At 45.6% G+C, this 14511-nt stretch overlaps 1 protein-coding gene across 2 annotated transcripts in view; it reads right to left on the reverse strand.

Moving 5' to 3' along the window:
- LOC119966977 (cullin-9) overlaps positions 1 to 14511 on the reverse strand; it is a 176785-nt gene that overhangs the window by 138007 nt on the left and 24267 nt on the right. For both annotated transcript variants that reach the window (XM_038798952.1, XM_038798951.1), the window contains exons 6-8: positions 6251 to 6488; positions 3594 to 3699; positions 746 to 973 (exon numbers count right to left, since the gene is read on the reverse strand). In XM_038798952.1, coding sequence (XP_038654880.1) covers positions 746 to 973; positions 3594 to 3699; positions 6251 to 6488 — 572 coding nt within the window. The remainder of the gene's footprint in view (positions 1 to 745; positions 974 to 3593; positions 3700 to 6250; positions 6489 to 14511) is intronic.

Here is a 14511-nt window from a genome sequence, read left to right on the forward strand (position 1 = left end):
ACATGTTGGCATGTTTGAAACTTGGTATTATTGCATTTGTCCTCAGGGCTGAATCAGCCCCAAGGGACTGATTTAGCACAGGGCTAAATCGCTGGCTTTGAAAGCAGACCAAGGCAGGCCAGCAGCACGGTTCAATTCCCGTACCACCCTCCGGAACAGGCCGGAATGTGGCGACTAGGGGCTTTTCACAGTTAACTTCATTTGAAGCCTACTTGCGATAATAAGCAATTTGCATTTCATTTCATCCATGAGTGCAAGGCAAAAGCTTCAATGGCATGTCCCTTTTTTCAGTAATATTAAATTCCTTGAGCTCTGGTGCATAAGGACTTATACACACGACTGATGTGACTCCTCCTTGGGTAATTGACATCACCGGGTGCAATACTGAGTCACATGCAGCAGAAATGCCCCGGGTTCGTTCACTGGTGGGGGCTGAGTGACTTCATCTCAGACAGGGTGAAGCGGAGGGGATCAGGGTATTAGTTGGGTGAAGAATAAAAGGCAGCAATTTTTCCTCAATATTTATTTACTCCCATCTAATCTGGAGATCCCTGAACAGATATCAGGCTAGGATATGATCAGGCTTGACTGTATGGGCAAAATACATAACAACACAATGCTTAGACTCACCGGTGCAAGGTTCTGCAGGGACAGCAGCAGGTGGGGACGTGTACTCCAAAACAAGAAGAGTTCAGAGAAGCAATTGAAATGAAAATAACGAAAATAACAAAACAAACAAATTTACCTGTATACAACCTGCCAGGATACTGGTGGTCATTTTCTTGTAAAGACTTGCATATTTCTCACAGTCATTGACAAGATCTCGGAGCTCTGCAGCCAGCAATAAAGCTGAACTGTGCTTGTCCAGTGCCTTTGACAGAGTTTCCTTTGACCCAAGCCTACACATGACGACCGCATAATCCTTGTTCACCGTTGCTAGCCTGTGCAGAAACCGAATGAAATCCTGCAGTACCTGAAGGCAAAGAGAATAAAAAACATTTAGAATATCCATAATTAGGGGGATTTCCCCTCTGCACTGTCAGTGAGATATCAAAACTATAAAGATCTACGGTTATAGTGAATTAACCAATCTGAGACAGGACATTACAACTGACAACTATACCCGGAGACGTGAGGAAGGTAATATTAGTCAGAGCTCCCACTCCAAACATCAGGAAACACCGAGTGTGGGAAAGGGTGCGAATGTGGCGGTTGGAATGGTACTTGTACAGGCTGCTGAGGTATGGGAATTGTTGACTAGGCCAGCATTTATTGCCAATTTCTAATTGCCCTTGTGAAGGTAGTGGTGAGCTGCCTTCTTGAACTACAAGTCATTGTGGCGTTGGCACACCCAAAGTGCTGTTAGTAGGGAATTCCAACCAACAGCGACGGAGTGGAGATATATTTCCAAGTCAGGGCGATGTGTGAACTTGCGTATTCCCAGGAGTCTGCTGCTCCTGGCCTTCTAGATGGCGGAGCTTCTGGGTTCAGGTGCTGTCAAAGGAGCCTTGGTGAATTGCTGCATTGCATCTGAAAGACAGTACACATTGCTGGCAATGTGTGCCAGTGGTGAAGGTAGTGTAAGCCTGAGGCCTACAGCCACTAATTCTTGAAATTTTGCATATTTGTTCTGCTTGGCTCTTGATTTTAAGCCTATAGTGAATTCGTAAAGTAATTTTGTATTTAATCTTGATCCGAACCCAGCTATGATTATGCTTTAATTAATTAATCAATAATAATCAGTAGTGATGTTTTCCCACACCTTTTGTCCCCATAGTGGCCATGCTAAGCTGGTAGCTGCTACATTGTTGAAGCTAGAATACTAAAATAAGCCATCTTTTGTTTGTCGGAAATCGGTTCTAACTGCATTCAGTAACCCTTGGACTACAGGCCAAGACGCTGAATAATCTTATCTGTTGTGGTCACCTGAAGCATCAGAAGATGAAGTTTGATTGATGGACATAACAGCCGATTAATGGCAGATGAGAAGACACCAACAAAAGATGTGTTAACAACTTGGATATTGCGAAGTCTGCATGGCGTTACTGTGCCTGTGACAAGTATTGATAAGATTGTTTTAAGAAAGGGCAGCACGGTGGCGCAGTGGTTAGCACTGCTGCCTCATAGTGCCGAGGTCCCAGGTTCGATCCCGGCCCTGAGTCACTGTCCATAAGACCATAAGACATAGGAGCAGAATTAGGCCACTCGGCCCATCAAGTCTGCTCCGCCATTCAATCATGGCTGACATTTTCTCATCCCCACCATCACATGATAACAGGTTTCATTTGTACAATTTTGAGTTTGTCTGATTCTGTGGTCAGTGTGATATTCAACCCCCATCCCCCACTCCTTATTGAACCGGGGGTAGTGTGGGGGATCGGCCAGGCCATGAGGTTGAGTACAATTGCGTTAACTGCTGGCCCAAAGCATCTCAAGGATGCGGAGTTGAGAGCTGGTGGATTTATCGAAAATTCTCCCAATTTAACACAATGGAGGGTATGTTCAGTGAGAAAGCAAGACTTCATCTTCACAACAGTGATACAGTAGTCACTCCCACCAAAACCGACATGGACAGAATCATCTGTGACATACAGATTGGGTGAGTACGAGGTTAAGCTGATTTTTTCCCCTTTTTCCCCATTCTCATCACCAGCCACAGATCCAGTCTGATATTTATGCTCTCAAGGACTTGAGCAGCTCAGTCAGTGTGGTGATACCAAGCCTTGATGGAGCTTGAAGTCCCCCACCACCACTTGATCAGTTGAGTTTCAGGTTAATAGATACTCGGGTTCACTTTTATTTTTTATAAATTTAGAGGACTTAATTAATTTTTTCCAATTAAAGGTCAATTTAGCATGGCCAATCCACCTACCCTGCACATCTGTGTGTTGTGGTGGAGAAACCCACGCAAACACGGGGAGAATGTGAAAACTCCACACAGACAGTGACCCAGAGCCGGGATCAGACCTGGGACCTCGGCGCCGTGAGGCAGCAAGGCTAACCATTGTGCCACCCTGCTGCCCTTTGGTTCACTTTTTATAGGATTACACGAGCAACCACACAGTAATGTGCTTTTGCATAATTGCTTTACAGAATATATTTTATACAATTGAAAAATCTTGATTAATTGCCAAATACACAAATTGGAGCAATGTCAAAAATGAAACATATAGACAGCAAAGATGAGGAAGTCAAACAATGCCAAACCTAAATTTTAAAAGTCTATTGATTATAGAAGGCTGGGAAAAGTGCATGCTAACAGATTCCATTATTATTGACCATGTGGAGAGAACGGAATAGAATTGGAGACATTGGTAATGAATCCTGATCTCAGTACAATGGTAAAGTCAGCAAAGTCCCATAGGCTGCTTTCCCCTGAGGGGGAGAGCTAACTAGTGGTGATTTGATCTGAGGATCACCACACCTCAGGCGAGGGGCAATGTTGAGAAGGTAGGGAGTTCATGCATAACCTCAGTACAGTGTGGATACGGATAGAAGGTATGCGCAAGTTTACAGTCAAAGTGGCTTAGGGGGAACTGGAAGAGCAGTGAACACAACAGGCTTAAAAAAAAGTAGAAACATTTCCATCATACCTCTCTATCAGTACTGTAGGCAGTCATGGATGATAAACATGGTTCAATGCTTTCATGCCAGGGCAACAGGTCTTCCAGATAATTATCCAAAAACTTATTCAGAATTCTAAAAAAAACAAACAACAGACATTATTCAGGACCAACCTTATGGGTTCTTCTATTGTAATCAAGAGAGCCTAACAAATAGACTGTTATGATCCCAGCTGATGTTATTCCTGACAAGTCAGATCCCAGAATGGATCCTGGCTTGATAGATCATAACTTGTTTTTAAACCTTGGAGGGTATTAACTGAACAGATTCACCAGAGTCTGTTGACTTTTTAAACAAAAAGATAAAATATTAATTAAACAAGAAGCATAAACTATATTCCACTGGACAACAAAAGGTCCGAAAGATTTCAACACTGACGCCAAGAGAAAAAAATTATTCATATTCACGCTACCCTTTATCCCAGCAATACCTCCACAGACCCAACACTCCAATGAAGAGGCATCACTATTTTTACATCAAGGGCAGAACTGGTTCAGCTGCAAAGAGGTTTTTTTCCCAGCAGATCTCTGTACATTCACTCAAAGTCCTTCCACAATTGGCATCTCCCTTGATATCCACAAAACTCACTTTAAATTCACTATTACTTTACCTTTAAAGCAATCCCATAAACTAATTTTTTCAGCCGTTTGGCAACACTTTCAGCTCGGGAGTCTTAAACCTCTGTCTTCACAATATGGTATATTATGCCAACCAAAATGAAAACTGCTTTTCTCATCTCTCCCTGCCAGCGTGGGCCTTTTCTCTGCTCCCTGTTGCTAAGTAACAGCACACTTTTTTCTACTTTTAGTGCCTGTTTTAACTTCCCTGAACTACTAGCCCCTTGGTAACCCTCTCTTCACTTCATGAGTGGCAAAACTTCATTAAAATGCATGTATACAAACAGGGCCTCAAACTTCCTGGCTCCATCTCAAAAGAAACTAATAAGGAACCAAACTTAAGTGTCACTTTTCTTAACATACAAATAAACAATAAAAATTAAACTATTTAGAACAAAGAACAAAGAAAATTACAGCACAGGAACAGGCCCTTCGGCCCTCCAAGCCTGCATCAATCATGCTGGCTCTCTGAACTAAAACCCCTACCCTTCCGGGGACCATATCCATCTATTCCCATCCTATTCATGTATTTGTCAAGACCTCCCTTAAAAGTCACTATCGTATCTGCTTCCACCAACTCCCCAGGCAGCAAGTTCCAGGCTCCCACCACCCTGTGTAAAAACTTGCCTCATACATCTCCTTTAAACCTTGCCCCTCGCACTTTAAACCTATGCCCCATCTTCTTGTTCCTAACACCTGCAAATACAAATACAGTAGTCCCCCTTTATAACGCGGGTGTTGGGGTCCAAGACAGCCACCCGCGTTGCATCCGAGCCGCGGATATCCACGATGGGGGTTTTAAATTTATTTTAAAATCTATGCTAGCACTTCCCATTGTGAGTCTACGGGGGGCGGGGGAGAGGTCAGACCCTCGTAGACTCACAATGGGAAGCGCTAGCATAGATTTTAAAATAAATTTAAAACCCCCATCGTGGATCTAATTAAAACAGTGTCAATTTCAGCGGCCGGCTCACTTTGATCCGGAGAGGGAAGCTGCTCTCACTGAAACAATCAGCTGGCCGCTGAAATTGACACTGCCGGCTGCTCTCTCCCTCCAATCAGTACCCCAGCAGCCACAGCCTGTACCTCAGCAGCCACGGCCTGCACCCCAGCAGCCACAGCCTGTACCCCAGCAGCCACAGCCTGAACCCCAGCAGCCACAGTACCCCAGCAGCCACAGTCTGAAGCCCAGCAGCCACAGTACCCCAGCAGCCACAGCCGGAAGCCCAGCAGCCACAGTACCCCAGCAGCCACAGCCTGAAGCCCAGCAGCCACGGCCTGTACCCCAGGAGCCACAGCCTGTACCCCAGCAGCTACAGCCTGAACCCCAGCTACAGAGGGGAGGGGCGATGTGAGACCATGCTGGTCTTGCAGAGGCCCGTATGACCCCCTCCTGTGTTCTCTGCTCTCTCCCTCCAATCAGCCGGCAGTGTCAATTTCAGCGGCCGGCTCACTTTGATCCGGAGAGGGAAGCTGCTCTCTCACTGAAGCAATCAGCCGGCCACTGAAATTGACACTGCTTTTAAGTTTTAATGTTTCTGATTGGAGGGAGAGAGCAGCCGGCAGTGTCAATTTCAGCGGCCGGCTGATTGTTTCAGTGAGAGAGCAGCTTCCCTCTCCGGATCAAAGTGAGCCGGCCGCTGAAATTGACACAACTGACAGTTGGGGTCCATAAGCCCCCCCGCGGTATATCGCGAACCGCGGTATTGCGGAGCGCGGTATAACGGGGGACTACTGTATACCTTACTTAAAACTACACCTTGTTCCTAACAAGACAAAGGAGTTATTCAAGGATTGGTAGTTCATGCACGGAGTTCAGTGAATAAAGCAGATGAACTGGAGGCACAGATGGACACTTGAAAATGCAGTATTATAATTAAAAACATAGCTCAAATGCGGCAAGAAAAAATGGCAGCTCAACATTCCCAAACAAACCTTGTTCTGAAGAGTAAGAACTTGACTCCCTGTCTGGCCAGATCACCTCTAACCGAGTGAAGCACATCACTTACCGAACGATAGCCTGTTGAACAGCCTTTTCGGAGCGAAAATGGTCCAATCCCTGCACCAGTGACTGGAAGGCTTCTTTATCCTTCATAATGTCTGCAATCTGAGATTCCAGCCCAGTTGTCTCATCACAAATCCAGCGCTCCAGGGAAAGAATTATCTCTTTGGTTCCGCTCCGCTCCTTTAAGCTCACAAGCAGCATCTTCAGCTCTGCATCCTTCAGGTTTAAGGCCTCTTTCGATCCTGAAATATTTAAGAATAATTTCACTGCTGCCAATCAACCAGTCAAAAAATATTCCCTGTGGGAAATTATCAGTTATTCAGAAATTAAACTACAATTAAACCATGCATCACTAGAGCTAATTATTGCATTTCAGCTCCATCTCCTAATAGAAATTCATTCAATTGATGAAACATTAAACCAGAATCACAATGACCAAAGCTACTTTACTTAATGGAAAGTTTAGATCAATCCTGTTTAGAACGTTCCTTCACTGTCGCTGGGTCAATTGACGGGTGATAGGAAGTGGTGGAAGGGTCAGGAATGTCGTTTGGAAGGGGTGGGGATATTTGACTGGGGTAGTCAGGGTGTCAATGGTACAGTTGCCCAAGAGTTAGAACTGGCTTTAATCTTTCTAACTTTTTCTGGGTAACTGCTCAGAATCTTTACAGTGAGGTCATTTGGTCCATCGAGTCTGCACCTGCTCTTTGAAAGATCATTCTACCTAGTCCTACTCGTCTGCCTTATCACCGTAACCGTGCACATTAGTTTCAGATATCAATCCAATTCCCTTTGGAAAACCTTGATCAAACCTGCCTCACCACCCTGTCAGAAAGTTTGTTCCAGGCTCCAACAACCCTCTGCATGGGAATATGTTTCCTCACATCACATTATGGTAATATGGAACTGCTGGATTTTAGACACGATAAAATTGGACACTTCAAATTAAGAATTGGACATTTTAAATCAAATCACAGTCAACTCCAGGCAGGCTGATGGAAATTCAAACTTGGCCAAGCTCGGACACACTGAGTACAGACAAACTGCCAGGACATGTCTGGACATGTCTTGTCAATCCCCATCAGGAGATAATCAGCACCGTTCATATGGATCGATTGATTTGGGGCTATCCAGGTGGAGCAGACTTTCTGGCACGCAGAGTTCCTGCCTTTACCTTTTCTGGTACCATCTTAGGTGTGGACAACACAGTCGGAATTGGACACCTAGAGGTGTGTCTCTGGTTCCCCGCTGAGTAGCCATCAACAATTCCATTAGATATTGTGACCCCACTCCCCAGACCTCATTGGCTGGCGGCCAGAGAACTTTCTGGAAAGTCATGAAGGGGAGGGGGATAAAGGTAGACCCCCATGACACTTCGTAGCAAAAACTCACATGGAGGTGATTGGAAAACTGATCAGAGATCAGAGATAGGGCTGGTTTAGCTCACTCGGCTAAATCGCTGGCTTTTAAAGCAGACCAATCAGGCCAGCAGCACGGTTCGATTCCCGTACCAGCCTCCCCGAACAGGCGCCGGAATGTGGCGACTAGGGGCTTTTCACAGTAACTTCATTGAAGCCTACTCGTGACAATAAGCGATTTTCATTTTCAATTTTTCATTTCAAGCAGCGCATGAGACCCACCTTCGCAACTTCAGACACTTTGACCAGTTTATTAATCAAACATTTTACCCCGATGTATTTATTTGTGAGGTGAACAAAGGACAACACAAGTATAAAATTCAATCAAATTAACACGCAGTAAACCAGTTGCCCTTAAATTCTATCTGCCTTACCCAGGGGTGCAGGAAATGCCGATTCGGGGGAACCATAGATTTGAGCCAGGGAAGTGGGATGGAAATTTTCAGAAATGGGAGGAAAAGGGGATTAAGACACTAAAAGATTTGTTTCTTAGGGGTCGGTTTGCAGGATTGAAGGAGCTGGAAGCAAAGTATGGGCTGGAGCAGGGAGAAATGTTTAGACACAGGCAGGTTCGAGATTTTGCCAGAAAGGAGATACAGAGCTTCCCAGTGGAGCCGGCCTCCACATTGCTGGAGGAGCTGCTGATGACAGGGGGACTGGAGAAGGAGGTAGTGTCAGCGGGTTATGGAGCTATTTTGGAAGAGGAGAAGGCACCACTGGAAGGGATCAAAGCAAAATGGGAGGAAGAGTTGGGAGAAGATATGAAGGAGGGGTTCTGGTGTGAGGTGCTCCGGAGAGTGAATGCCTCCACTTCATGCGTGAGGTTGGGGCTGATACAGCTGAAGGTGGTATACAGAGCACACCCCATGAGGGAGAGGGTGAGTCGATTCTTTGAAGGAGCAGATGATGTGTGTGAACAATGCCCGGGGGGGGGACCCGCTAATCACGTTCATATGTTTTGGTCCTGTCCAAAGCTGGAAGATTACTGGAAGGAGGTTTTTAGGGTAATTTCTAAAGTGGTGCAAGTGAAACTGGACCCGGGCCCCCGGGTGGCCATATTCGGGGTGTCGGACCAGCCAGGGTTGGAAACGGGTGTAGAGACAGATGTTGTAGCCTTCGCCTCGTTGATTGCCCAAAGGCGGATCCTGATGGGTTGGAGAGCAGTCTCTCCACCCTGTGCCCTGGCGTGGCAGGGGGACCTGTTGGAATTCTTGACTCTTGAGAAGGTGAAGTTTGAACTGAGGGGAAGGATGGAGGGGTTCTACAATTCATGGGCATTATTCATTATGCACTTTCAAGAACTGGATAACATCGAACATTAGTTGGGGTGTGTCGGTAGGAGGCGGTGTGTGTAAATGGCGACTATGGGTGATCCCCAATTCCTTTTTGTCATTTGTTTATGTGAACATGCGGGCTAATGTTTGGGGTTTGGTGGGTGGATGGGATCGTTGTTATTGATATGGGAATTGACATATTTGTTACGGATTGTTGTTTGTTGTTGGTGGGTGTACATTTGGGAGAAAATGTGAAAAAGAATTTAAAATATTTTTTTAAAAAGTCTATCTGCCTTCTTATCTCCAAGGAAAACGGTCCCAACCTCACCAATCTATCCTCATAACTGCAGATGAGGAGGAATTTCTTCAGCCAGAGGGTATGAATCTGTCAAACTCTTTGCTGCAGAAGACTGTGGAGGCCAAATCACCGAGTGTCTTTAAGACAGAGATAGATAGGTTCTTGATTAATAAGGGGATCAGGGGTTATGAGGAGAAGGCAGGAGAATGGGGATGAGAAAAACACCAGCCATGATTGCATGGCAGAACAGACACGATGGGCCGAGTGGCCTAATTCTGATCCAATGTCTTATAGTCCCTTATCCCAGAGTTTATTCAGATAAGTGAATCAGAATCATCCAATGTCTCAAGACTCAAACTCAGAGTTTTACAGGCTTCTAGACTCAGGAAATTGCCCCATGGGCAATTTGCCGGGTACTCACGTCAGTGCATGGGGACTTCAGAGGGGTCCTAAGCGCATCTTGAGAGGGTTTGCTCCAGCGTTTGGAGTTTGGAGATTCTGGGCCAAGGCGTTCAGGAAAAGATAGGAAGAGAGGCGGCACTGATTAAAGAGAGCATAGCAGTGCGGGGGAGAGAGAGTGTGAAATGAAATGAAAAATGAAAATCGCTTATTGCCACGAGTCGGCTTCAATGAAGTTACTGTGAAAAGCCCCTAGTCGCCACATTCCGGTGCTGTCCAGGGAGGCTGGTACGGGAATCGAACCGTGCTGCTGGCCTGCTTTAAAAGCCAGCGATTTAGCCCAGTGAGCTAAACCAGCCCCTGATATGGTATGTCCCAGAGAAAGAAAGGGCAGAGTCGATTTGGCAATGACATTGCTCGGTGTTTTCTATAGACCACCAATCTAGTGGGCAGGATGTGGAGGAACAGATTACAGAGAGGGGCAAAAAGTATAGAGTAGTTATAATGGGGGACTTTAATTATCCAATTATAGACAGGGATAGTAGTAGCGTAAAGGGCAGAGTTTAGAGTGTGTTCAGGAGAATTTTCTACAGCAGTGTGCTTCCAGTCCAATGGGAAAGGAGGCACTGTTAGACTGGGATGTTGGGAATGAGGTGGGCCAAGTGAATCAAGGGTCAGGAGGGGAACATTTCAGGGACAATGGTCATTGTATCATAATGTTTCTGCTGACTAATGAAAGGATAAATAACAATCTAGAGTAAGAATCATTAACTAAGGAAAAGACAACTTCAATGGGGTAAGAATGGACCTGGGTTGAATACACTGGGTCAAAGTTTGTCAGGAAAACTGGCAGTTGAACAGTGGGCTACTTTCACAGTCAGGGTATAGTTCCTCGAAAGGGGAACAAATCAAGACGCCCTGGATGACAAAAGATGGACACTAAGGTACGGATGAAAAAGTGTGCTTATGACAGATATCAGATAGGAAATATAACGGAGAACTAGGCTGAATATAGAAGGTTCACAGGGGAGGTGAAGAAGCAAATAAAAACAGCAAAGAGTGTTCTTGCTTTTCCTGATGTACATTAATGACCTAGATTTTGGTGCATAGGACATAATTTCAACATATGCAGAGGATACAAACCTTGGAAACATTGTGAACTGTGAGGATAACTGTGAAAAAGGTAACAGTTAGGGAACCAGGCTTAGAGAATAAAGGAGAAGTGACTCTGAAAGCAGAACCAGGAAATCAAAAGAGCTAATTGGGTGAGTGCAGTTATAAATTCTATATTAATAAGAAGCAGAGAAGGAGTAAGAGCGAGAGGAGCCGGGAGTTTGAAAGAGCGAGAAAGGTAAAGGAGAAATACAAACGCTGGTTCAGAAAGAGGTGTGGGTCTGACCAAAGCAGCTGATTTGGTGAGTAGGTCCAGTTGAGGGTTTTTTTTTTCAATCTTTTAATCATATTCATTGCTTAAAACTTAGTTGGGACTATAAATAAATACGAGTATTATTACAATCACAATAGAAGAGTTAAATAAGAAACAAGATTCCTAGCTTCTGTAACTAAGGCCCCGAGGTAACGTAATTTTTTTTTCAGCAAGTAACTCGCTTAATCAAGACGGACATCATGGTAGGAGACCTCAGACCCGTGATATGCTCCTTGTGCACAATGCGGGAAATGAGGGACACTGCCAGCATCCCTGGTGACCACGTGTGCAGCAAGTGCGCCCAAATGCAGCTTCCAACGAACCGGATTTCTGAGCTGAAACTGCAGGTGGACTCACTGTGGAGCATCCGCGATGCTGAGGAAGTTGTGGATAGCACATTTAGCGAGGTGGTCACACTGCAGGTGAGAATTGAGCGGCGGTTAGCACTGTTGCTTCACAGCGACAGGGACCCGGGTTTGATTCCCAGCTTGGGTCGCTGTCTGTGCAGGGTCTGCACATTCTCCCGTGTCTACGTGGTTTCCTCCAGGTGCTCCGGTTTCCTCCCACAAGTCCCGAAAGATGGGCTGTTAGGTGAAATGGACATTCTAAATTCTTTCTGTGTACCCGAACAGGCGCCGGAGTGTGGCGACTAGGGGCTTTTCACAGTAACTTCGTTGCAGTGTTAATGTAAGCCTATTTGTGACACTAATAAAGATGATTAGATTATTAATTGCACAGGCAGAAAGAGAACGGGTAACCATCAAGAACAGTGACAGACGCTTCCATGTCCGCAAACGTGAATCAAGGATGGTATGTTACCTCCCTTGTGCCAGGATTCAGGATGTCACGGAGTGGCTACAGGAAATTCTGGGGAGGGAAGGTGAACAGCCAGTGGTCATGGTACCAACAACATAGGTATATGGAGGGATGAGGACCTGCAAGCCAAGTACAGGAATTTAGTAGATGTAGTAATCTCAGGATTACTCCCAGTTCCATGCACTAGAGCGAGCAGGAATAAGATGATGGATCAGATGAATGCGCGGCTGGAGAGATGGTGTAGCCAGGAGTTCTTAGGGCACTGGGATTGTTTCTGGGGCAGGTGGCACCTGTACAAACCGGCCAGGTTGCACCCGGGCAGAGCTGGGACCAATGTCCTTGCAGGGACTTTCGCTAGTTCTGTTGGGGAGGATTTAAGCTATTGTAGCAGGGGGATGGGATTCCAGGAATATGATCAGATAGGTCAAAATCAGATCAGGAAAATGGAGGTAGAAGTTTACCTAGTGATGAAGAAGATGTAATGATAGACTTGGAATTACTGGAGAAGCAAAGTTTAAAAAGAGTCCAGCAAGGGAAAATGGTGAGGTTAACCTGTTTGTACTTCAATGCAAGGAGTATTACAAACAAGGTAGACGAGTTAAGGGCACAGATAGACACATGGCAGCAGGATGTCATTGCTATAATGGAAACCTGGATAAAGGAGGGGAAAAATTAGCAGCTCAATATCCCTGGACACAGAGTTTTCAGGCAGGACAGAGGGGGAGTAGCAATAATGGTTATGGAATCAATTCCATCTGTGAGAAGGGACGATATACTAAATGGGTCAACAAATGAGGCTTTATGTGGGTGAACTCCGGAATAAAAAAAGGGCAGTCACACTACTGGGAATATACTATAGATCCCCAAATTGTGAGAGAGATATAGAAGAGCAAATATGAAGGCAAATCTCTGCCTATAAGAACAAGAGAACAATAATAGTAGGAGACTTTAACTATCCCAATATAAACTGGGAATCAAACAATACAAGGGGAACTGAGGGAGAAAAATTCATGCAGTGTCCAGGAAAATGTTTTCACCCAATTAATTACAAACCCAACGAGAGGAGATGCAATTCTAGACCTAGTCTTGGGGAATGAAGGGCAAGTGAGCGAGTGATAGTTGGTGACCATATCGGGGATAGTGATCACATCTGCAGTCCCTTAACTATCGAGTTATCTATTGTTATTGCTATTCCAGTCTTTTATACTCCCTCTATACAGCTAAGCCACCCATGGAGTCATGGACTTCGCTCTGGCTGCACTCCCCAGATGACCCAACACTCTCATCAGTAATACTGATTGGAGAGTGGTGTGCAATCAGAGAACTCCTGCTTACTCTGCCTGTACCTTTTGAACTGTCTGATGGTCGCCCAACCCCTCTCCCCCTGTACACACTTTAGCTGCAGGTCAAATGACCATCTGCAAAGGACCATGGAAATTGTGGTCAATTTGGGACACAGACAGGTACACAGCCTCTGTGTATTGTGCAAAGAAACCAGACTTGGCTGAAACTTGTATCCATTAAGACTCGATCACCATTTCCCCCAGGACAATAGAGTTTGAATCAAGGAGTTACAACAATAGCGGAGTTACAACAATAGCAGACTAACCGGCACCACCCCCCCCTTATTTGGAAAGGCCGACGTGCCTGGGACAATGATAGCTGGGACCCGCTCAGCTATCGAGGTACCCACCCCCTAATTGGCTGAGACCGATGAGGGTGATCGAAAACCCTTTCGATCCATGGGACCTGGAGTAAGGTCTGCCCAAAAGGGCGCAAAAGAGACAAAAGATAAAAAGCCCTGCGCACTAGAGATCGGTCTCTTTTGGGACCGGCCTGTGTGCGACCAACTGCAGCAGAACAACCAAGTTCAAGGACCCGCGACCATTCCTGAAGGACCAGCCCGGCTGAGACAAACCCAACAACTTCCAAACCGACCACATGGACCCAGATAAAGGCCTTACCTCACACAGTGTCGGACACTCGAAGTTAAGTAAAGGTCATCTTAGTCGTTAGGTATAGTTTAGTACGGAGCCGCGTATGTGAACTCAAACAACTACAACTAACGACATTTCCTGCACAAATGGTTATCCCGGACGCGGGAAGCTCTCTGGAGTTCCCACAACGCACAGGATGTGCACAATGAAAGAACGTGCCGAGATGAAAATTCAACACCAATGCGTGACATGAAGAACTTGCAGGTTCTGCTGTTCCCAAACACCTGCTGCCTTTGTCCTTCTAGGCTGTAAAAATTGCAGGCTTGAGAAGCTTTGTCAAAGAGCCTCAGCAAGTTGCTGCAGTGAATCTTGTAGATGGCAAACACTGCAGCCAGAGTCCAGCGGTGGAGGCAACCAATGTTTGCATGGGGTGTCCTGGATGATGTTGATATTCTGAGCATTGCTGTAGCTGCACTCATCCAGGTAAGTCCATTATAGCCCTGCCTCATAGATCGTAGAAAGGCTCTGGGAAGTCAGGTGGTGAGTCACTCGCCACACAATATCTAACCGTTGAAACTGCAATGTTTATATAGCTGGTCCAGTTAAATTTCTGCTAGATTTGTTTCTGCTCCCCAGGGAATTTAGTAAGTATGATGCCATTTAATGTCAAGCGGAGATGATTGGATCATTTCTTCTT

This window comes from Scyliorhinus canicula, chromosome 6 (genome assembly GCF_902713615.1).
Source record: "Scyliorhinus canicula chromosome 6, sScyCan1.1, whole genome shotgun sequence".
Lineage (NCBI taxonomy): Eukaryota > Metazoa > Chordata > Chondrichthyes > Carcharhiniformes > Scyliorhinidae > Scyliorhinus > Scyliorhinus canicula.